A 25,528-nucleotide genomic window follows, 5' to 3' on the forward strand; every position below is an offset into this window, starting at 1 on the left:
ACTTTAACTTTGAATAAGTTGACAACTATACATAGGAAAAATATGAAAAAATATTATTTATTAAGCTTCATTCCTCAATAAAAGATTCTAAAAATTTGAAGAAATTCTACCGGAGTTTAATTACTCTGAGGATGTGTTCGGTGAAGGGTATAATAGTGGGGTGTTTTTATGCAGTTAGCGTGCCTGTTAACTATACGCTGTATTGGCGGTACTGGGAAATCGATGAGCCCCAAACGTTTGAGATGACTTTAACTTTGAATAAGTTGACAACTATACATAGGAAAAATATGAAAAAATATTATTTATTAAGCTTCATTCCTCAATAAAAGATTCTAAAAATTTGAAGAAATTCTACCGGAGTTTAATTACTCTGAGGATGTGTTCGGTGAAGGGTATAATAGTGGGGTGTTTTTATGCAGTTAGCGTGCCTGTTAACTATACGCTGTATTGGCGGTACTGGGAAATCGATGAGCCCCAAACGTTTGAGATGACTTTAACTTTGAATAAGTTGACAACTATACATAGGAAAAATATGAAAAAATATTATTTATTAAGCTTCATTCCTCAATAAAAGATTCTAAAAATTTGAAGAAATTCTACCGGAGTTTAATTACTCTGAGGATGTGTTCGGTGAAGGGTATAATAGTGGGGTGTTTTTATGCAGTTAGCGTGCCTGTTAACTATACGCTGTATTGGCGGTACTGGGAAATCGATGAGCCCCAAACGTTTGAGATGACTTTAACTTTGAATAAGTTGACAACTGTACATAGGAAAAATATGAAAAAATATTATTTATTAAGCTACATTCTTCATTAATAGATTCTGAACATTTGAAGAAATTATACCGAGGTTTAAATACTATGAGGACGGGTTTTGTGAAGGGTATAATAGTGGGGATCTGTTCTTGCACCGCGGAGCCGTGCTGGCGCCCTCTACTGGCTGATATGTGTAACATCGCACTGTGACTGTTGCATGAAAGGCAGACAAATAGGCAGCGCCTAACGACTTGTCATCAAGTCTACTGGCTGATTGGCACGCACGAATGTTACAGTATTCACTATACGCTGTATTGGCGGTACTTGGAAGTCGATGAGCCCCAAACGTTTGAGATGACTTTAACTTTGAATAAGTTGACAACTATACATAGGAAAAAGCTGAAAACAGACTATTTATTAAGCTACATTCGTCATTAATACTTTCTTAAAATTTGAAGAAATTCCGTCGAGGGTTAAATATTATGAGGTTGGGTTATGTGAAGGGTAATAGTGGGGTCTGTTCTTGCAGTCAGCGTGCCTGTTGACTACACGCTGTATTCTGACACGGAAATCGATGGGCCCCCAAACGTTTTAGTTGGGACTAGGTGAAGTTTAGCAATAACATGGGACATGGTCAATATTTCCTTCGGATACTTATTAGTGTGTACCAATGAACCCCAAACGTTTGAGAATAAGTGTCCACCGTATAGGGGAGGCTCTAATTCCTGGGGATGGGTGGTAGGGCTGAGCTGCACTGAGGGTATAGGGGAGGCTCTAATTCCTGGGGATGGGTGGTAGAGCTGAGCTGCACTGAGGGTATAGGGGAGACTCTAATTCCTGGGGATGTGTGGTAGGGCTGAGCTGAACTGTGGGTATAGGGGAGACTCTAATTCCTGGGGATGGGTGGTAGGGCTGAGCTGCTCTGTGGGTATAAGGGAGGCTCTAATTCCTGGGGACACATGGTAGGTCTAAGCTGCTCTGTGGGTATAGGGGAGGCTCTAATACCTGGGGATGGGTGGTAGGGCTGAGCTGCACTGAGGGTATAGGGGAGGCTCTAATTCCTGGGGATGGGTGGTAGAGCTGAGCTGCACTGAGGGTATAGGGGAGACTCTAATTCCTGGGGATGTGTGGTAGGGCTGAGCTGCACTGTGGGTATAGGGGAGATTCTATAAGTGTATTGTTGATCTTGTTGGTGAAGGGTTGAGATCAACTATACAACCTCAATCACAACACATTTCTATAACCAGACCATTGTAACACTGAGCTGATGCATTTTAGTGAGAAACAAGTTTGGGGTAGAGAGTTACAGACAACAGTACAATACTTTGTATTCATATCAAGTGATCCCTCTGCTGCGGTTTCCTGGATATTTTGAAAAATTTTGTGTGATCCCTGGCTGTATGGCAGTTACAGGTTGTATTGCTTCTGTCTGGCACCCCAAACCAAAGAAAATTATTGATAAAAAAGGGACCGTAACTAGATAGCTCAATTCGTAGAACTCTAGTGGTTCGAATAAAGCAAGACACTTAACCATTGCTTCGTCCTTCGGATGGAACGTAAAGCCGTTGGTCCATGTGTTGTCGAACGCATGTAAAAGAACCCAGTGCATGAACTTATTGAAAAGAGAAGGGGTTCGCCCCGGTGTTCCTGGCTGTGGCTGCTGTATGCGCCGTAGCACCTTGTAAACCCTTATTTAGGTGCTAACTAATTGGGTCTCATAATTCATCACTGCAATAACCTATCTTCCTAAAAGTTTGTATATACTCAGCGCCGTATGCGCCGTAGCACCAGGTGAACCATTACATGGTGTGCTAAGGATTAGGTCTCATAATTTCAAAATCTTCGTCCCACTCACCTTGCAGTAAAAATAATTGTCGCTTTGTACCCTTTGGAAAAAGTGCGTTATAAATATGTTTATTTGTTATTATTAGTAAATATTTCTTTCATCAACCCAAACTTACTTTGGAAGTTCAACTTGATAGTATTGGTTGCCGTTCCGAGTTTATTGGTAGCAACAATCTTGTACTCTCCCCCATCTTTCTCCGTGACGTCGGTGATCTCTAACGACATGAAAAAATACTCCCCATCCGGGTTGCACATCAGCTTAAAGCGCCCGCCATTGCGTAGAACGTTCGTACCGCGATACCATGTGATCTCCGGCTCAGGGTTGGCCATTAGTTCACACTCGATGGTCAGCTTGAGGCCGTCATCAGACTGTCGCATCTTGGGCTTCATGGTGAAGTTTGGAGCCAGACCATCGGCATCTCTGTAAAGTTATAGTTTTCAGAAGGATTTAAATACTTAAATTCTAAACAAGTGCAGAAGCTTTAAAGGGATGTGCCTTTTCATTTGTGTTTTTTTTTAAAACAGAAGTTTATTCAGTGCTTTGTGTCATATTCATTGTGTACTGTTTAACTGTCAGTGAAATAAGGTTACAACTCCATAGTGCAACAAAGTCATGTAAAGTCATATCTCGCAAGAAAACACACAACAAAGTCACATTTAGGTATCCATTGACTATGGGTGTCTATCTGGGTAATCAAAATATTAAGTTTTCTAAAACTCTTGTTTTTGCGTAAACCCTATTTTAGGAGATAAGACATTAAAAATAGGTCCTGACTAAAATACTAATGGTGTTCATTGCTTGCATTGGTCTTTGCAACATTTTAGTTAAAATTAAATTACTATTACTTAAATGGAAACTGCTGAGGCTTTTGGTGAGATTTTGTTCACAAGATTCTTTTCTTAAAATATAGGATTTGAACTTCCTCTACTTGTAGCTACCAGGCAATCTCGGTAGTCTAAAGCCCTTTTCGTACGGCAGCAATTCAGCAGGAGTCCCTTTCATAATTTCAACATGGCTGTAAAATTTTAAAAGTACATTATTGTCCTTTTACACAAAGAGCATTTGGTCAAATGTCGTAACCATGCTAAAATTAGGCAAGGCACCCGCATTTTATTGCTGTCGTGTGAAAGTACTTTCGGTGAGACATCTGCTCTAGAGAGGCTTTAGGATGTGGGTTTGAATAATTCATGTCCACCTGTGGGTTTTATTCACATGACTATGGAAAGTACTGAGTATATAGTGCTTTCACCCATGGGTAAAAACAAGGCGCAATACTTTGTATACTAATTAATGTTCCGAGGTCAATAATTAAAGATTAAAATAACAATTTAGCTTAGGACAAAAATTAAACTCACCCCTGTTTTCCTTCCCCTCCTTCTTCCTCCTCTGTTGAAAATAAAAACAAAATCACACATCAATAAAGCATTGCCAAGTGGGGTTGGGGTTAGATAGTAACCTTTTCAGGCATGATATTTGCTCCTTGCTGGAACTTTTTTTTGACTGAAAAGTACACTTATGGTGTCAGCCGAAGTAGAAATAATATCAATGCTTGCCTTTTAGTGGTAACTTTAATGGTAACAGTTGTTTTGTGCTCAGCTAGTAGGCTTTAGTGGCAACTTAAGTGGGCAAAATTTTGTTTGTGCTTAGCTGATAACCTTCAAAAAATTGTGTACTTCTAAGTAAATCTAAGTGAGTTGAAGGCTTGCCTCAAACAATCTGACACATGCTTAATACTTCTTAGGATTCAATCATGAATAATCATCGAGTATGTTAACACTTCTTATGATTCATTCATGAATATTCATCAGGTATGTTAACACTTATTAAGATCTATTGATGAATATTCATGCAGTATGTTAATTATTATGATTCATTCATAAATATTCACTATGGTATGTAATACTTCTTAGGATTCATTCATGAATATCCATGAGGTATGTTAACACTTCTAAGGATTCATTCATGAATATTCATGAGGTCTGTAACCTCTTTAGGTTCAATCATGAATATTCATTAGGTATGTTCTTACTTATTAGGATTTATTCACGAATATTCATTAGGTATGTAATTTATACTTCTCAAGACCCTAAACACTACTTTATACTCACCGCCAAACTTGAGGTTGATAGTGGCGCTGGTGCTGCCAGACTTATTCTCAGCGACGATCTTATAATTCCCTGCATCCTCCCCAGATACATCCTCAATCTCCAAAGCAACCACGTAGTCGTCCTTGTCTGGTTTCGTTGTCATGAAATAGCGCCCTCCATCGCGTAGTGCGCGATCGTTCAGAAACCATTTGAAGTTTGGGCGAGGCTCTCCGGCGATGCGACAGGAGAACTTCAAGACGCGACCGTCGTCGGATTGGTCGAGGATTGGTTTCTGGACGAACGTGGGTCCTGATTCTTTCACCATTGTGACTGATGAGATAATCTGTAACAAGAAAGAAATATTGGTCATGATCCCTGTTTGACACCCTGGGGGATAAGGTTTATCGCAAATAGCAAAATATCTAGAGAGGGCGCTGTTGAACCCACACAAAGGTATAGGCGTTGCGTGCGCGAATCGTAGAAACTGCATTCCTTCCCACAATGCATTGTGTTTCTGAATCGCGATAAACCTTACTAACACATCACAGATACTCAGGGCTCGAAATTAACACTGAATCGCAGGCCTGAGGTCAAAGTTTTTAGCATCGGGCCAGTAAACTCATGACTGGACAAGTCCGATGGTCTTGTGTTTTTGTTCAAATTTTGTCCGTCAGTCTAATAAAGATCTTTTGTTTCTGTTGAGCAGTGAAGAATACTTGCCCATTGATAACAAATGAGACCAATCTTCTGTTAGTGCATCTAGTTGAAATGAAGTAGTTCCCAGACGCGTGTCCATATGTTTGTACACAAAGCACGGATTGGGGAACCATTTTTTGTAGTTCCCAGACGCGTGTCCATATGTTTGTACACAAAGCACGGATTGGGGAACCATTCTTTGTAGTTCCCAGACGCGTGTCCATATGTTTGTACACAAAGCACGGATTGGGGAACCATTCTTTGTAGTTCCCAGACGCGTGTCCATATGTTTGTACACAAAGCACGGATTGGGGAACCATTCTTTGTAGTTCCCAGACGCGTGTCCATATGTTTGTACACAAAGCACGGATTGGGGAACCATTCTTTGTAGTTCCCAGACGCGTGTCCATATGTTTGTACACAAAGCACGGATTGGGGAACCATTCTTTGTAGTTCCCAGACGCGTGTCCATATGTTTGTACACAAAGCACGGATTGGGGAACCATTCTTTGTAGTTCCCAGACGCGTGTCCATATGTTTGTACACAAAGCACGGATTGGGGAACCATTCTTTGTAGTTCCCAGACGCGTGTCCATATGTTTGTACACAAAGCACGGATTGGGGAACCATTCTTTGTAGTTCCCAGACGCGTGTCCATATGTTTGTACACAAAGCACGGATTGGGGAACCATTCTTTGTAGTTCCCAGACGCGTGTCCATATGTTTGTACACAAAGCACGGATTGGGGAACCATTCTTTGTAGTTCCCAGACGCGTGTCCATATGTTTGTACACGAAGCGCGGATTGGGTATCTTTTCTTCCCAGGACGAACGTGTGCAGATGGTTCTACAAGTTTGTCCTAGGAAAAAAATCTGCGCACGGTCGGGAGACAATCGGCATATCGGCATTAGCGGTAAAAGAGCATTAGTTGAGAAAATTCACATGCAAAATTCACTTGATTTTTACTCAAAATCTGTGATACCTATTTGAACAATTCCAAGTGTAGTGCTATCTGCAACTTCTGAAGCATTAGATGGGTAAGTTTCATGATGCAGAACGTTGCAGATGGTTTTTCAAGAAAGCGAAAGGTTTTGATATCACTGGTGCTGGGGCCAAGGATACGGAGTGGATTGGACCGATTTATGGGGCTAAACAAAATCATGCTTACCAGAACAGTATAAATTTAAAAAATTCGACCCCAGGCTACTTCTATCTAGAAACTATAAGGCTCCCCTGTGAGCCCACAGGGGAGCCTTATAGTTTCTAGAAGTAACCCCAGGTTACTCCTAGAACTATTTCGGTTTCGTCCGGCTATCGTCTCCCGTAACGGGAGACGGACGGAGTAACCCCAGGCCTAGACCCAGTAACTGGGGCGCTGTACTCCTTTTAAACAATTTTTGACTTCATCTGTCGTACTAGAAGTCAAAAATTGTTTAAAAGGAGTACAGCGCCCCAGTTACTGGGTCTACCCCAGGCCAACCAACATTCAACAAGCCAGGGCCACGTTTAGCATTCTTTACTGAAACCGCTCAGTTTAACGAATAAAAAAGTTGTGGCGGGATACGGGAATTTGTCAAAACAGATTCTGCGTAAAATGTAAAATTTGTGAAAACAAAGACACATTAAAATAATTTTTCACGAAACTGATTCAACGTAATCTTCAACCAAAATAAGAAGAGGAACCTACCGGTACCGTTTGTGTGTGCTGAACGAAACCACCGAATTAACAATAGTATTTCCATCTTAAATGAGACACCAACACACTCTAAAACGTCTTCAAACATTTCAGTAGTCATTCAAGGGTTTGTTTCCAAGCAGCAAAGAACGTCAAGAATAAAAGTTGAGGCTAAAATTACAGTTTACAGCTGGTTTTGTTCTCGTGTTGTTGTTTTTTAAGAAACGCGCGTGGTATTTGTATGGTGACTGGCTATTGGACTCAACACCGTTAAAAAGAAACGGATATTAAAAAATTACTTGGGTTACCAGACTACATGTGAGCTGTCAGTCGCGCTGTCAGTCAGAATTAAAGGAGCAAACGGTCAATTCAAGAGCCAATTGTTTTTAGTCCTCTCTTTGTACAAATCGATAAATTTAAGCGGCGGCCTTTTCAGTTCAAATGGGCCCAGTTTCATAAAGTTGTTAAGCAGAAAACACTGCTCAGTAAATTTCTTTGCTAAGGAAAAACGAGTAGGCACTTTTGCACAGTGTCAATTACATTGACAATTATGATATTTTTGCTTTAACCAATTTGATTTGTTCTTTTTGTGCATACAGGCTCTATGGAATGCGGCCTCTAGATTTGCTTTAGCAGAAAATATGGAAGTTATGATCAGGGTTTTTATACCAGTCACAAATCATGATTTGACCGGTAATCTTATTCTTGTAAGCATTTTTCTTCTTCTTTTTTGCGTGTTTTTTTATTTTTTGCGTGTGCTTACTGAGTTCCATGGCATTGCATGGGCACCTCGTTGAGTTTGAATACTATGTTCAATGTCTGTAAACATATAGTAAGTGGAACCCTTTGGAAATCTTTAATTGCCGGTGTTACACTAACGCAGCGAGCAGCTCGACGTGCCTGATAATGGCCCAGCTGGTTGTGATTTAGGCTAACCGTAAACATTTTGACAATTTAATGTGTATTTTCCTTCATTCATGCTACAATTGAATAATCAGAAATGTCTAGGTATTTTGTAATGATCTGTATTTTTTTTGTATCCGAAATAGCTTAATAATGATCTTCAAATAATCGAGAGGAAAAAAAATGTGGGGAAAAAAATGGGGAAAGATGGGCTTTGTTTTAAGAGATGTTTAATTTGGGATATATGCCTAGAGGACATTAAAGGAACACATTGCCTTGGATCGGTCGAGTTGGTCTTTGAAAAGCGTTTGAAACCGTTTCTTATAAAATGCATATGGTTAGAAAGATGTTTTAAAAGTAGAATACAATGATCCACACAATTTTGCCTCGAAATTGCGTGGTTTTTCTTTTACTTTGCGAACTAACACGGTCGGCCATTTATGGGAGTACGATTCCCATAAATTGCTGACAGTGTTAGTCGACGAGGTAAAAGGAAAACGACGCAATTTCGAGTGATACTTGTGTGGATCATTATATTCTACTTTTAAAATATCTCTCTAATCATATATGCATTTGATAACAAACGGTTACAAATGCTTTTTAAAGACCAACTCGATCGTTCCAAAGCAACGTGTCATACACCGATGTGTTACTGTATACTACTCTTGTTGTAATTTCAAACGGTATGAAGCCGCACTCTATCGCAAAGGGTTGGGTATTCAACAACAATATTTTTTAGAATTTTCATAACCATATTCATCAACATTCATATACACAACAGTCATCAGTGGAGTATGGGCTGGTTCCAGCGCTTCCCAGTGAGTCCATACCACACATAACACGATGTGTCACATCTCACTCATAATAATCATGGAGCCTCTGTCGATGAAAGGAATTTTGGTCGGCAATAATTTTAAGTAATGTGAACGTTCTACAAAGAATGCGAAAACAATCGCAGTTTATTCAATTTGTCTCGATACTCGGAAGTTCATATAGTTTTTGCTAAATTGACGGAAGTGCTGACACAGATAATTTTGCTTTTAAATAAGCTATAGTTCCTTTAATCCATGTTTGACCTCTATGAGCTGCACCATACCGAGCGAAGTGTTTACGAAGTAAGACGCTTCCAATTAAGGAAATGGGGGAGGCATTGCGCTTTATCAAGCGGTCTGAACTAACATTGGGTTATTCTTTGACTGAAAGTAGTGCTATTTCATAATTTTGCCATAGCTTTCAGCCCCTTTAATTATGGCACAGTGTTTACAAAGTAGTTAGACGCTTATTAATTAGGAAATGGGGGGCGCCTTGCGCTTAATCAAGTAGTCATGAATCACCTTGTTGAACCAAACGTCGGGGTTTGAATAAACATAGCAGTTGTTTAAAGGAACACGTTGCCTTGGATCGGTCGAGTTGGTCTTTGAAAAGCGTTTGTAACCGTTTTTTATAAAATGCATATGGATAGAAAGATGTTGTAAAAGTAGAATACAATGATCCACACAAACATGCCTCGAAATTGCGTGGTTTTCCTTTTACCTCGTCGGCTAACACGTCGGCCATTTATGGGGGTCAAAATTTTGACTCCCATAAATGGCCGACCATGTTAGTTCGCACAGCAGAAGGAAAACCACGCAATTTCGAGGCAAACTTGTGTGGATCATTGTATTCTACTTTTAAAACATCTTTCCAACCTTATGCATTTTATAAAAAACAGTTACAAACGCTTTTGTTTTGATCAACTCGTCCGATCCAAGGCAACGTGTTCCTTTAATAGAATGTTAGTCGTGCTGTTTTATATTTTCTACATAGCTATAGGCCCTTTAATGCATGTTTCACCTTCACGAGCTGCGTAGGCCTACTGTACTGAGCAAATAGCTTTTGTTTATTTGACTGAAAAGTAGTGTACTTTTCATTGTGTTATAGCTTTACAGTCCCTTTAATTTACGTTCGACCTCTATGATAAGCCGCACCAAGTACAATGTTTACGAAGTAAGACGCTTCAAGGAAATGTGGGAGGCCGGCCCAGTGCATATTCAAGCAATCCGAACCTGACCTTGGGTTGTATACACAATAATGGGAATTCATGTTTAAGTCTCTAAGTAGTACCTTTAAGCAATCGGTGATTAACCAATTATGGTCAGCAAGTTTTTAAATTGGTCCAGGGTATTATGCCATCAGGGGGGATATAAATCAACTTCTCCAAAATATTCTTTGCAGATGTTAAAATTATTTTCAATTACAAGATATGATCAGTTCGTGTGGTCCATTAGGTAATATTAGCACCTCTCCAAATAATAATTTGTAAGAAAGAATATGCGTTTTCATTATGTGAATGTTGCGTAAAGTAGGGCTATTAAGTTGTTTGTGCATTTTAATATTTCAGACACGCAAACCAAAAATAAGTTTCACTGTATATTTTAATTGGAAATAATGTGACAATAAAACAACTATACTATACTAAATTATTTAGTTTGATTGTAAATAATGCTGTATAATACTGAACGCCAAAAAATGTCTGCCTAAAATATCCAAAGTTTCAAATTGGGTGAACTTTCCTACTAAATAATGATATTTTGAATGCGCATAATGAACTTAGATTCTGTAAACAATATTTGATATATCATTGGTGAATGCTTCGAAAATAATGTTTGTGGAAATTCCCATTTTATTTTTAGAGAACAACTTTTATTAGTATAGTTACTCTCGGCTATAAATATAACGCTAAATATAGTTTGCAACAACAAAATGAGTGACGCTGGTATTTGACATGAAATGAAAGTCATAAAAATAATACACAGATTTAAATCGAATATTGTGATCCTCAATTGCCCCCCCCCCCCCAACTACATTTTTATTTGAGTGATTTTTGCTCACATTCAGCTCTCTATTGATGCCAAAAGTAGATCAAAAGTTGGATTTTAATTTGGTTTAGAAAGAGGGCGTGTCTTCTTCCTCAAGTTCCATACATCTCACCTTCAAAATGTTGCTAAAAACTTTAGTGAAAAACAAAATGAAGTCGGTATTAATTCTAATGAATACTTTGTTTTCGTACAGCTGAAAAGAACTATAAACTAGTTCCTAATCTCTATTGATGCATGCACTTTGTTGAAATATCATCAAAAATGATGCCCAATGGCTTGTACATAATAGCGAGCTGCAAATTCCAAGCATAGTTTAAGCCAAGTCATAGGGGAAAATCGTACACACCCAAATATCAGACGTGTACAAAATATAGACTTGTAGTTTTGTTCAACTTACCGATTGGAGTTGTTTAGAATCTCCTCATATCCAATTATAAAATAGAAGTTTGTGTGTTAAATATCCAAGTTGTTGAGCTTTCTTGAAGATGCTGAGAAGAAGACGGACGATGAGCAAGCAGAGAGAGCATCCAGAGATGGTCTCAGACACACAGAGAAGCAAGACGATGCGCAGAACAAGGGAGAATTCCTGTGGAATTTTCTTGGCGGCCCTGGACCTAACTGCGCATGTTTCTTATAGTGATACCATTAGGTTTGCTGAGATATGCTCGAGCTTACCTTAAATGGTTCGCGCGCTGCTGGACGGTAAGACACGGTCATGTATTAAAGATAAGACTCATTTTGTAACTTTGATATCCGTGTATTAACCTCACAATGATAGTGTAATTGCTTGTGTTTGTGTTTTAGTTTGTGTGTACAGTAAAACATTAATTATGCAACGCCTTTGATTGAGGGGTTTCATCATATTTTTATCATGTATTTTCTATTGTAAAGCTTTTAATAACTATTGTAATATTTTAACGTTTGTGAATTGTGTCGCAATTCAGAAGTATGCTGCGATGACATTTTTAAATAAATAAACCATAAACTAATAATTTTAATTTGTCTTAAATGCCTGTAATGTTAGACATCAGCTTGCTGTATATGGAAGCAGTTTACCCGTGAATTTCTATAACTTAATCCAAAACAGTATTATACAGAATGTTTATGAATATTGTTCAACTTCGATCCCTGGTAGTAGTGTTGGAAAGGCCTGAGGAGATACGCTGGGGGAATTTAGTGTCAACTTACCCTCTAGCGCTATAAAGGGTGGTGATTGCTCGCAGACAAAAATCTAAGACGGGGAACTATGGTATGAAAAACTTGGTGCGTGTTTCAAGGCTATGCCCTGTTGCCTAGGTCGGTGAGGGAACATTATAATTGTTACCGTGACAATCTATTTTCCCCAAATATACGCTACCTTGGTGGGGTTGATCGCAAAAACACTTGAAAATACACCACAATGTGTATAAAATAACTAATGTCGTTTTTACTATATTTTTCTGCTTCGCAGATGGTAGAAGAAGAAAAAAAGTATATTAGCTCGATTTGTTGCACTGTACGAAAGGAACAGGAATGAATGATGTCATTTAATTTGCTCCATGATCTAATCGACCCCCTTTTTTTTACAAGCTAGGCCCTTATTACTTCATACGGCCGAAAAATAACCTGAGACTCTCAATATTGCATTAGTTTACTTAAAGGCATTGGACAATGGACACTATTGGTAATTACTATAATTTTTATCATAAAATCTTACTTGATTACGAGTAATGTGAAGCTGTTTATAGTATAAAACATTGAAGGAAACGGCTTCCTCTGATCTGAAGTAGCGTTTGATTTCGAGACCTCAGATTTAGAATTTGAGGTCTCGATATCAAATTCGTGGCTTCTGAAAGCACACAACTTCGTGTGACAAGGGTGTTTTTTCTTTCATTATTATCTCGCAACTTCGACGACCGATTGAGCTCAAATTTTAACAGCTTTGTTATTTTATGCCTATGTTGAGATACACCAACTGTGAGGAGTTTGACAATTACCAATACATGAGTGTCCACTGTCTTTAAAGTTAACAAAGCACGGCATTGCATGCATTAACAGCTTACAGCATGCCATAAAATTGTCTTCTCTTTAATATTATAGTTGCTCCCTTATTCTGGTCTTGTCCAATCGTAGAGGATTAAGAAATTATATGCTAACCAGAATAAGGTTTCCAGTCAAAATATTACATCATTTTATACGCACCGTTTTGGGACTCGTGGTATCCTGCCTATTTTTGCGGTGGCAGAAAATTATTAACACATTAGTATAAAGCATTTTAAGAAACTTTTCACAAGGTTCTGCGGCATAGGCCTAGACCTTCCATTCTGCCACCATATTGGTCATGTTCCCTGCTGTTTCCAATGACAATAATGAATGCTAACATTCATTGCGCATGGCACCAGACTATTATATCGTCCAGCCTCAGTTTGGTTACAATGAGTTGGTGTGGAGTAAAATCAGCAGTCCTTGCCCCCCCCCCCTCTCGCTCAGGGTAAACAAGGCTTTCAAACTTTCAAAGGTTTGTTATTTATGCATATGTTGAGATACACCAAGTGAGAAGACTGGTCTTTGACTACCAATAGTGTCCAGTGTCTTTAAATAATGTTCACTAACAGCACTGCCAGATTAGCTCAGTGAGTTGAGAGGCAGTGATTGTCAAACTTCAGATGACGTGTCTGAGTTCGATTGCCGGCCTCGCCCCAAATCGGCATGAATAAATTAACATTTTAAATTACAGTAACTTCTTTTAATTAAAAGTCCCAATATATTTACAACAACACATATCTACAAGGAAGAAGAAAAATCTCCTCCTAAACAGACTAGAGTTTGTTTAAAAATACACGGCTTAGTAATTAATTGGGTTTCTGGAAGTGTATTTGGAAAACTTACAAGGTATTAATTTACAATTGATGTTCAGCAAATTAAATAGGCCTGTTCGCGCACTGGTGTCAACTAGAAAAAACACAAAATGCCTTTATTATGTTTTAGGATTTTAAACCACCACCTATGGCGCAATGGAGGTGAGGGCGGGGCAGTAGCAGAACCCTCGCCCAACCACCCAAATAAGATCAAAACACCCCAAATAAATGGTTTAATAAATACATCAAAAGCCCCCCCCCCCCACACCCCACCGTAAATTGCGTTTTTGCCCCCTGCCCCATGAAGATGTCACAAACAAGTAAAAAGATACCCGCGTTTTCCTTCAAAACATCAGATGTTACGTTTATAAGCGCTACCAAAATGTGCACCTACCCCTTACAGAATTGGGTTTTTGGCTAACAAAACGGTTGATGGCAGTAGGAAGTTCGTGTAACCAGTATATACTGTACATAAACTGACAAACATGTAGAAGTTTGAGATCTATCAGCCATCTGGGTCACGAAAAGATCCAATAACCGATTAAATATTTTGCATGACATCGATTCAACAAATAATAATAAAACGCTCACCGAGCAATAAGCTCCAAACCGTAAATTAGTTTATTTATTTATTATCAAATATTACATTTCAGACAGAAATGTTTCAAGTGATGTTTTCTAATATCATCATCATCAGACCGCGTAAGTTTTATATAAATATAATATGTGGTCTTAGACGAGTTTTTCTTCTTGCCAATTCTGTAATAATTCCTTGTTTAAGCACTCTTCATTATTTTCAGCGGTACGCACACAATTCATGTGACTTCTTCTGAAAATGTTTTTAATTAAAATGTTGGTATTGTGAGCCTCAAATCGATAAAAGTGTTACACGATTATGGCCTACGAGTTCTGCAAAACAAAAAGTTGCTGAAGCCTGGACAAGCTAAATCAAGAGAGGGCGCTATGTAAAATTAACGTTCATGAAAACATAATAAGACAGTGGTTGGTTGAAGGTATCCAGGTTGATTGCATTGGGCTATTAGGATAAATACCGTTGTAATTGTAAGTCCCAAAAGCTCTCTGAAAAATTGATTTAATTGTAAAGATGACCAATGTGTCAGGATAGGGGTAAAGTAATAAATTAATAAGGTATTGGTTCTATTTCACTGTTATGTTTGCTCTTGGTTTTTTTGTGTTTTTTTTGTGTTTTATTTTACAGATGTGTTTAATCTCAGCAAAGTGAACACAAAACTTTGCAATGTTCTGAAGACGAACGTTGAAACTTCATTAAATTGTAGGTCTCTGTTAAAGGCAGTGGACACTATTGGTAATTCCTCAAAATAATTACATGTATTAGCATAAAACCTTACTTGTTAACGAGTAATGGGGAGAGGTTGGTAGTAAAATGCCTTGTGAGAAACGGCTCCCTCTGAAGTGGAGTAGTTTTCGAGAAAGAAGTAATTTTCAACGAGTTTGATTTCGAGACCTAAAGTTTAGAATTTGAGGTCTCGAAATCAAGCATCTGAATGCACACAACTTCGTGTGACAGGGGTGTTTTTTCTTTCATAGTTATCTCGCAACTCCGATGGCCAATCGAGCTCAAATTTTCACAGGTTTGTTATTTTTATGCATATGTTGAGATACAGCAAGTGGGAAGACTGGTCTTTGACAATTACCAATAGTGTCCACTGGCTTAAAAGGCACTGAGCACCTTTATTGTTAAAGACCATTTTTTTCACTTGGTGTATCCCAACATATGCATAAAATAAGAAATCTGTGAAAGTTTTGGCTCAAATGGTCGAGAAAATACTAGAAAATAATGATTAGAAAACACCCTTGCTGCACAAGGTTGTGTGCTTTCAGATGCCCAAAAAGTATTAAAATGCCCCAGGAGGCCTGAAGTGTTTGAATATTCGAGTTAGATTACCTCTTTCTCGGAACTACATTATTTCAGAGGGAGTGGTTTCTCACAATATTTTATACTTTCAACAAGTTTTTTGTTAACAATTATTTTGAGTAATTACCAATTTAGTGCCAGTGCCTTTAACATTGCCTAGTCAATAAACAATCATGCAACAAAATTAATAAAACTTGTGGTAAAAAGTGGTTTTGTACACAGAGTGTCTGTTCGTGTCGTCAGTGACAACACGGCATGGACGTGGTAAACACTATCATTAAAAAATAACACTATGTCGCCATAAACCTTCAAACATTGCATTACAAACTTGACCTTTTGTCACAGAGTCATCGAACTCTTCCATATCAACGTAACAACACGACAACTGCGTTTCTCTCTTTGAAAGTGCGGGACAAAGTCCAACAATTTCCGCCCTTGTTCGGGAATTCGTGATTAATTTTTTACTAATCAGTCTGTACAAGCAGGTACAGCCGACATTTTGTTTTTGCGCAGTTAGCAACTACTACCCCACGATCAGTGACTAGTATTATAACCAATGCCTTAAGACTCTGTGAGTCTTCTTTGAACACGGTAAGTGTTATTCTTTTTGGACATTTTCAGCTTTGATACTACTTCCCCCCCCCCACGGGTATGGTTTGAAAATTACTGAATTTGGTTGATAAATTATTGATAAATATTGACATTTAAAACAACATCAATTAGTCATCCAAAATTGTTCTTGTTGAGAAAGTGAAACGTAAATTGTAATAGGACATAGTATTTTTGTCAATAAAAGTGCATTTATTTTTAGCATTATTAGCAGTTGGGCTAAGCAAAGGGGTTGTGTAGTTGTTATAAAGCTGTTGAATGAGTCTTCTATTATACACGGAAAGTGTTATTACATAATTTATGAACAGATTTGGTCGCCATGATAGGGATTGAAAATTACAGAACAAATTAAAGTTTATAAGTGATCAATTTTGAAAATTCTAAATAGCACCAACGGGTGAACTCTATTTGTTTTCTTTCTTTTTTAGTGTGAAACAAAGTCGGCCAGAGGTAGTTTTAATCATAGCGTGCACTTAATTGTGCATTGTAGTTACAAAGTGTACAAAGTGTGTTCACGTATGTCATTTGGTCATGTTCTTGTAAACCACAAGAGTCACGAATGCATTATTAAAAATTAAAAAAATAACACAACAGGTAAAAGCAGACTTCCCCTCAACTCAAGCCTCGGTTTGGTTATATTGATTTGAGTGGGGGATCAAGATGGCCACACCATGATAAATGTCTATACGCATACAAGTGAATATTTAACGTAAACCTATTGATTTATTAAGATCAGTGGAAGTAACTTTCAATCATAAATCTTAAAACCTCTTTATATTTTTAGGCAGTTACTTGTTTACTCGTTTACATCGATCCTTAGCCTTTTAACGAAGGCAAATTAGTCCACAATGAAACCACCATCAGAACTAACACAGATTGAGCTTGACCATCCAGCCACGCCTCAACACCAACGAGCCTCACGTAACCTACAACAGGCCCCGCCCATACAACAGGTCCAACCCATCTTCCAGACACCGCCCATCAACCAACTGACCGCACCTAGTAACCCTCATGACGCCCCACCTAATCACCAACCTCCGTTTGTTGCTGTGTCGTGTGAACCCCCGTTTTCTGCTCAGAATGTGATGTCCTCATCAAACACACAGCAGCCACGGTATAATATACCACACTACTCCGTCGCTCCAAATCAACTGCAGCAGCAGCAGCTGCAGCAACAGCAGGTTTGTTTAATGCAACAGCCCTACCAGGTGACCACATCAGCACCTATTGGTACACAGCAATACCAAGCAAACCAGTCAGCGGGTATCCTCTACAGCCCGGTCATACCTGAGGCTTTACGATACCAAGCTAAGTCAGCTAAAACCCTGGGTATTCTACAGATCATCACGGCTGTGATGTTCGTGGTATTTGGAGTCATTGCCATTGTGATGGGGCAATGGGTCGCTTGGATATGTATTCCAATCTGGACGGCCTTTTTTGTAAGTAAAATAAATCAAATAATTATAATTTTTCCGTGCTACACTTTTACTAGTGAGACCCTTCATCCAACTGTCCAAGACTGATGATTTATTTATTTATTGTCCTTGAATGATTATTATTGTGATAATTTCTTTTATATTACGCAAACGAGTCCTTATAAATTAAAGAATTTTTGTCATCTTTCCAAATCAAATTTATTTTAAAAACCGTATATCCTATACGTGTTATGAATTATCGGCGAGGATAAAAACAACCCTTTTGTCAGCTCTACCGCCCGCTGTAGGCTTACCTTGTGACAACTCAAAAGACAGACAGATGTCTATAACTGTTTAAAATCATTGACATTCTTTTATTTAGCTAATTTCTTTTGTTCGTAGCTTTACCTGCCGGCAGGAATACTTGGTGTTATTTCAGCTAAACCAACGAGCATGCAAAGTTATGTGGTAAGTAGGAACAAATCGCGCGCAAAAGTTCAAAAGTCACTTCTTTATTGTTAGTGGACAACGTAAAGGGCGCCATCTACAGTCTGTACATCAAGATGTTCCGTGTTCTTAATGAACTTTAGAAAAGAAATTCACCCACAGAACGGCAACACTAGTATGACTAATATTAATTTGATGCATTTCTACGATTCTACAGACGGCAAAGAATAAAAAAAAAAAAAAATGCGGACATGTGATAACAGAAACGGCCCCAAAAGCCCTTGTATGCCTTGATAAGTGTGCAAAAGCAGACATTTTGAAGAACGGATTGCACATCCCACAGCGCCATTGTAAATTTACGGTATTGTGCATTCTAAATTGTTACGTAACCAGATAAAGATTAAAATAGAAAGCAATAATCTTCATTTGATGTACATGACATAAGGCACTGTGTCACAGTCTGCGTGCCCCTCCCCCATTCCTACTACTATGTTCTGTGAATGTCAACATTTCTTTACAGGTTGGTGGAGCATGGTGAGTAGGCCTTTAGTCCTTTACAACAGGAAAATAGTGTGGTCAAAAGTATTGACACATTTTGAGAGACACTCGCTGAAGCTAGTGTCACAAACCTGGCATAAAATAGCAACTTCTCAAAAGACAGAAACTATAACAACTCAAAAATACTCACTGTGTGTTCCTAACGATGTGGTCTTGCACATAGTGTATCCTTTTCCAACGGAGATAGTCAAACTCACACGCAAAAAGAAGACATTTTGAGTTCCAATCATTGCTAAACTTATTCTTTGCATGATTCAGCAAATTTATAATGTGCCGGAAAATGGATGTCAAACATTACTACGCCAATTTTGGGAGTTTTACAGAAACCCTTTTTTCAAAACGTAAATAATAGCAATACAAACTTAAACTATGAACAAAAATAACCTATGAATAATAGGAGTCTATAAACTAATTGCGATGAAAGACCAAAACCACATTTTAAAAGTTAATTTGGAACTATTTTGTGGTAACACAACTAGTGTGCTGCGTAAATCGCCCGTGAGCGGGAGGTTCAAAGGTCAAACAGAAAACGCACGAAGTTGGCCCTTTTCGAAACGACGGTTTCAATTTGGGCTCTGGCTTAGAAGCAATCACTTATTTTGGAAGCATGTGCTTTCGGTATAGGGTTTTGAAGAGACGGACAGAGCCTGTGAGCAGGACACTTGCTTTTCAAAAAGGGTAATTTCTGTTTGATACAGCAGTTTCTTTTTGTGGAACTTGTGCAGTGCTGAACTTGGGGATCAAAAAGTAATCACAGTTCAAACAAATTAAACGGGTAGGCCTAGGCCTAAACCAAAATTAATATTAATAAAAAAATATTGCGAACAATGTTCTGCTAATCAGAAATGAGCAGGATATCAGTCACAAAGTGTACATTGTATTTGTGGCAGGTAACCCTATAGGTGCTTAACTGCTTTTTAGGCCCTATTTTTTAACAGATTTAAGTTATTTTGTTTTCAGATTTCTTCGTGCATGTTCTTGTCATGTTTGGCCGCCATAGCAGCAGTTGGCACCGCCATTGTGATGATCATCAGTGGCTTCAATGACTTTTATTTGATTGTAAGTAAATAAGATATTGATTTATACATAGGCCTATTTAAGTGTGGACAATGGTGTAAAGCCTTTGATGCAACTTTTCGGATGCCCACAACATGTGTTTTTTGGGGTGTGCCCGCCATTTTACTAGTAAAAGTTTGTTTACTTCGTTAAACTTTGTCACTTCCATGCTCACTCTCTTTGAATCAAGATAAGGTACATTAGACCTACTGGTTATATTGATAAAGTGGATAACAATGCTCCATTAATGCGTTTAAATACTTGTTTCCATCAAGTTATAGGTCCCTACATGTATAGTAGTTGTTTTACTGGTAATATTGATAAAATCGATAACTTTGTAATTCACAGAAGCTTTGATCTTGTTTGAATGAAGATAAGGTACAATTCGTGATATTGATAACACTGTTGATTCAAAGATGTTTTAAGTGCATTGGTAATATTGACCAAAATCGTTGCTTCATGAAAATGCATTACCACCCACATGAATCAAGATAAAGTGCAGTTTTGGTAAAACCTAAAAGGAACACGTTGCCTTGGATCGGTCGAGTTGGTCTTTGAAAAGCGGTTTGTGACCGTTTATTATAAAATGCATATGGTTAGAAAGATGATGTAAAAGTAGAATACAATGATCTACACAAATATGCCTCGAAGTTGCGTGGTTTTCTTTTTGCCTCGTCCAATAACACGGTCAGCCATTTATGCGAGTCAAAATTTTGACCCCCATAATAGTTCGCGACGTAAAAAGAAAACCGTGCAATTTTGAGAGATACTTGTGTGGATCATTATATTCTACTTTTAAAACATCTTTCTATTCCATATACATTTCATAACAAACGGTTTCAAATGCTTTTTATAGACCAACTCGTCCGATCCAAGGCAACGTGTTCCTTTAATAAAAATCAAATTATTGCTTCAAAAAATCACAATGGTAATGAGCTGATCTTATCACCAGAATAATCTTAGATCTGCAGTTTGGTCAATGGAAATAATGTGTTATACAAGGAGTGCGCACCTTAGGCGAAGGAGATTTTACACAGTAGTTACCATAATTTTAACATGCACTTCAACTCCCAAAATGGCAAGCTTGACAGACTTTAGCAAGTGAGGTTGCGGTGCAAAGGGTATTACATAAGTATTTTACTGTCTTTGAATCAATATAAAGTACAGCCTTTTTAACTAATGTAAAATATGTTTGTTTTTTGACAGCCTGGGAATGTGGTCATGGACACACTGATTGCTCTCCTTGCCCTGGGGGAAATGATCCTAGCCATTATGCAAACATCCTACTGCTGCAGAGCACCGAACAAATGCTGTGGAACAAAGGTAATTCAAGAGGTATATATACCTCAAAATTAAAATACAGACTACATGTACATGTACACATGTATACATGTACACTACATGTACATGTAGTCTGTATTGTAACCTTGTTTCAAACTGAAAGAGGTAGACAAAACTGGGCAACCAAGGTGACCTCAAGTTATGAAGGGCGTAAGAACACTATGTGGACTTACATACGTCCACAGTGTTTTGGCAGTGGTGGAGAGTGTTTTCATTAGTGAACCACTATGTGGACTTACATTTGTCCACATAGTGTTTTGTACAGTGTTGAAGATTGTTTACCTTAGCGTATAGAATAAAGGAAGGTCCACTGAGTGTATGCAACACGAGCTGTGTGAACGAAAGGCATAACTCCATTAACTCCACCCAAATAGAATTTCTCAAGTTTGTCATGTGTTTTCATTGTTTTTTTAACGTTTAGGGTCAATATGCACCCCAAGTTTACCACACAAATCCATGTAATCAGACAATGACACCAGTTGCCCGGTATCCAGCAGAGGTTATGCAACAGCAACGCAGAAACTACCATGTCCAGAGTACAGTCCAACTAGCCCAATGGACAATGCGCTCACCTAACAGTGGTGAGCAAAATCAAGGTAACACAAATATTAGAAACTTTTTTATTCATTTGATTTGATTTGACCAACATCCAGATTAAAATGGTTGAAACTTTGACTGATTCATGACATTCTTAACCAAGGCCAAATCATCCGAGTGTGGGTTCAAAGCCCAGTCATGACACTTGTGTCATTGAGCAAGATGCTTTACTATAAATGCTTCTCTTCACCCAGGGGTATAAATGGATACCTGCAAGTGTAGAGGTTGATACTGTGTATAAAAAAAAAACTTATCGCCAAACAGCTGCTATGGGGTGTATACTTCCCGGGAGCTGAGAGCGATTTAACAAAATGTTGTTATTGGGCCAATGACCAGGGCACTAATGTATAAAGCACATTGAGACAGCTATTGTAAAATACGCTTTATAAGATTTAGTTATTGAATCAAGATAAGGTATAACAAAGTTTACTGCTTGGAAAATCTTAATTAGCCAAGTTCTTTCATATGCATGTTCATGATGTTTTTGTTTTGCGTTTGATACCTAGACTTCTTGACGAACCCTAATGGGAATGCTGATGATCTAACACAGCCTCCGAAGTATACGGACGCCCCACCAGCCTACAGCAGCAGCGTGGCAAACATGTAACAATCTTGACTAGAAGTGGAATACTAACTTGATTGGGGAACAGGTACCCAAGGAAGGTATACGAGTACCAAAAGAAGGCATATAAGTATCCAAGGAGGGTATACAAGTACCCCAAAACGGCATACAAGTATCCAAAGAAGATAAAATATATCCCCATTTAGTTCTATTCTCTCCACCAGTAAGCAATTTGAGTTTGATTTTGGCTAATGTCTGGTACACTGACTTGATTATGCATCTTCTGTATAGGTGCTTTGTAACATTTGGAAAAAGGCACCTCATATAATAGAAGTTATCACACAAGCGCTTCTGCGTCCCATATCCAAGAGGCCGAAGGCAGAGTTGGATATGGGACGTGACTCGTTATATTTTTTCGTGTTTCACGAGCGCGCGTGTGATAACAAATTTATCGTCCAGCCTCACTTGCAACGCGCAAAATTAAAAATTTCAGAGCTTTATTTCACGCGCACAAAGTTTAGAATGTAATTTTTGCACTGTCCGTATACGGAGCGTGACAAAATGACATTTCACAATACGCACTGTGTAATAAAAACAGAGGAAATAGGATATAAAACAGAGGTCGTAGCATATATGTTTTTATCCCCCTAGTAGTTCGAGCTTCTGATTGGTGATGGTGGATTAGCGCGTACTGGAAGATAAATGCTGATATGTATGTATGTATGTAAATGAACACTCAAAATTGGATTCTCCAGACTAGAAACTCTTGCCATGTATATGTATTGATGTGGGCAAGCTAGATGCAAGAACCAAAACTCAAACAGGTCACACAAATTCTACTAACTGGCTAATGTTCACTACTGTTGAGTTTGTACCTAAAAGATGGCGAACATTGAGACTTTCAGAGAAGATTGTGGGAAATTTGTGACGCCATTGCAATCCACCTATGAAACAGGCCCACTATGGTTCAATTGGTGTGATGACAGTTATAAGAAATGTGAATTTCTGCACCTGTACAAAAATTAATAGCTTTATTTTATGAGTAGCTAAAAATTACTCAAAGAATTATTTATTTTTCGAAAGATTATTTTAAATAATCTTTAATACCAGAAAAAGAAATACAATTCACTGAAATTTAAGAGATGTGTGTAGTATATGAAGTGTGTAAAAGACAAAAGGTTTCAGTCAGTGAAATATTTATCATTCATTTTCAAATTGGCAAATTTAAGTTGCTTGGGATTGAACTTACGAACTGAAGATAGACTAATCTTGGTGATGGTTCAATGCATAATCAAGACACTAATAACCATGATTGCTTCTCTTCATATTGGAGTATACATAGGTAAGAAATCAACAATGAGGTTTTAACACTGGTTTGGCATTGAGCAAATGAACTAAAGATAGACTAGCCTTAGTGATGGTCCAATGCATAACCAACATTGAGCTCGTGTTTGTTAGCAGGACACTAATAACCATACTTGCTTCTCTTCATACTGGAGTACAAATAGGAAAGAAACCAACAAGAAAGTTATTATAGAGAGAAAAACAAAGACAAATTTACTTTGTAACCTTATCAGTTATAGCATGGCATATATTTATCAATCCTTTTTCAAATCAAAACTGCTAAACCGAGCGCAATGGTTTGGCATTGAACTAATGAACTGAAGCTAGACTAATTTTGGTGATGGTCAAATACAAAACCTTAAGTCCCTTTGCTTGTACTGTGTCTGTAAGCAAGACACTAATAACCATACTTGCTTCTCTTCATACAGGAGTATAAATAGATATGAACTCATCAAGAGAGTTATACCTGAGAGAAACACAAAGAAGAATTTACTTTAAAATTTTATAAATTATAGCATGACATTTATTTTTTACTACAGTTTCACTACCCTTGTAATAAAATACATACATCATCCAAACTTGAATGTATTTATTTTGTTTATTTCACCGTTGTAGTCTGATGCTTTTTTGGTTAAAGCAACAGAAAATGCTTTAAAGTACAAAATTTATACAAAAGCATTTACAAAAAAATACAGTAAAATATTGTGACTGAGGCCTAATTTACTTACAATCCAGTAAGCTGGTAAATCCTATTCAGCAATAATGAGCTTTTCAGCCATTATGCTTTGTACATTTACACCAACACAACCGCTGTTTAACAATAGCAGTAAGCAAAGTTGTGCGAACTATAACAGAAAAATTTGCGACAATATCTTTGTCAAATACACATTATGCACAGATGATTGCCATTGTAGGTAGGGCCATTTAAAACTGTGTATTAGACCCTTCTCATGAAATTTTTATGCTAATTACATTCACGCATATTGGTTAAAAAACGTCATAGAGATGTGTACTCGGCAGACGCACAATAGACCCTTCCCATGAAATATGTAAATTGCACATAGCGCGTGCGCACTAATGTTTTGGTTGGCAAAATGACGTTTGCCAAACAACAGGGTCTGTGCGCATGCGTGAATGTGATTAGCATATTTCATGGGAAGGGTCCATTGCATCAGCGTCATGCAGACATTAATTAGCCTCATACAAAGCAGCGTGATGTTCCCTCATTTGCTAAATAAATGTTAATGCGCACGCACTATGTGCAATTTACATATTTCGTGGGATGGGGCTGTTCTTTCTAGGCACAGGCTTACTGAAAAATGAATATGTAAATGTATAACTGTTTCATATTCATGACCATTATGCATATTCATGAATGACAGAGCTTGTACTTGGTTTATCTCTACATGTTGTACTTTGGCTATTGCTACTTGTGTAAATAAATGTTCAAGCACAAATACAACATGCATAAACATGTTGTGTATTTATCACTAAAAGTTTGTTCTCTGACTGTTGTTATACAAGAACATGCATATACATTATCGTCCAGTTTCAAGATTTTGTGGATTGCACAAAAAATTTACTAGAGTGGGATTCGAACCAACGACCTCCATATTACCGAGCTGGCATTCTACCAACTGAGCAATCTAGCCCTATATTGGCGGTCTCTCTATTTTGTCAATATCAGTATCAAGATTGTACAAGAATGTTGTATCTCCCATGGAAATGCTCCGCGTGAAGCTGCATATCTCAGTGCCTATTGTTTTCTGTGTACATTTGATGTATTTTCAGTAAGATACAATGCTTTGAAACTAATGTGATGTACATGTAACTGTTATTTATGGGGGTAGGAAATGGACCCTTCCCATGAAATATGGTAATTACATTCACGCATGCGTACAGACCCTGTTGGTTGGCAAACACCATAGAGTTGTGCACTAAGCAGACGTGCAATCGCGTCTGCGTCACGCACCCATTACCCGTGTACAAAACAGCGTGATGTTCCCTCAATTTGCCAACCAAAACGTTAGTGCGCACGCGCCATG

General features: G+C 38.1%; 2 protein-coding genes across 4 annotated transcripts in view; one reads left to right on the forward strand and one right to left on the reverse strand.

Annotated features, from left to right (window-relative positions):
• LOC139950085 (muscle M-line assembly protein unc-89-like) overlaps positions 1 to 11,374 on the reverse strand; it is a 32,888-nt gene extending 21,514 nt beyond the window's left edge. The window contains exons 1-4 of the mRNA XM_071948716.1: positions 11,218 to 11,374; positions 4,710 to 5,031; positions 3,957 to 3,987; positions 2,717 to 3,021 (exon numbers count right to left, since the gene is read on the reverse strand). Coding sequence (XP_071804817.1) covers positions 2,717 to 3,021; positions 3,957 to 3,987; positions 4,710 to 5,013 — 640 coding nt within the window. The 5' untranslated portion in view covers positions 5,014 to 5,031; positions 11,218 to 11,374. The remainder of the gene's footprint in view (positions 1 to 2,716; positions 3,022 to 3,956; positions 3,988 to 4,709; positions 5,032 to 11,217) is intronic.
• Positions 11,375 to 16,031: 4,657 nt separating this feature from the next.
• Positions 16,032 to 25,433, forward strand: LOC139949567 (uncharacterized). Of its 3 annotated transcripts, none has more exons than XM_071947962.1 (7): positions 16,032 to 16,145; positions 16,948 to 17,602; positions 17,981 to 18,046; positions 19,544 to 19,642; positions 20,846 to 20,962; positions 21,402 to 21,576; positions 22,084 to 25,433. In XM_071947962.1, exons 2-7 carry the CDS (start codon positions 17,012 to 17,014, stop codon positions 22,182 to 22,184), a joined length of 1,149 nt encoding a protein of 382 aa, XP_071804063.1. In that variant the 5' UTR covers positions 16,032 to 16,145; positions 16,948 to 17,011; the 3' UTR covers positions 22,185 to 25,433. The 3 variants fall into 3 exon arrangements, with proteins under 3 accessions (XP_071804063.1, XP_071804064.1, XP_071804065.1); XM_071947963.1 differs by having other exon boundaries at positions 16,033 to 16,145; positions 16,952 to 17,602; XM_071947964.1 differs by having other exon boundaries at positions 16,037 to 16,145; positions 16,984 to 17,602.
• The last annotated feature ends 95 nt before the right edge of the window (positions 25,434 to 25,528 follow it).

This window comes from Asterias amurensis, chromosome 17 (assembly GCF_032118995.1).
Source record: "Asterias amurensis chromosome 17, ASM3211899v1".
Classification (NCBI taxonomy): Eukaryota; Metazoa; Echinodermata; class Asteroidea; order Forcipulatida; family Asteriidae; genus Asterias; species Asterias amurensis.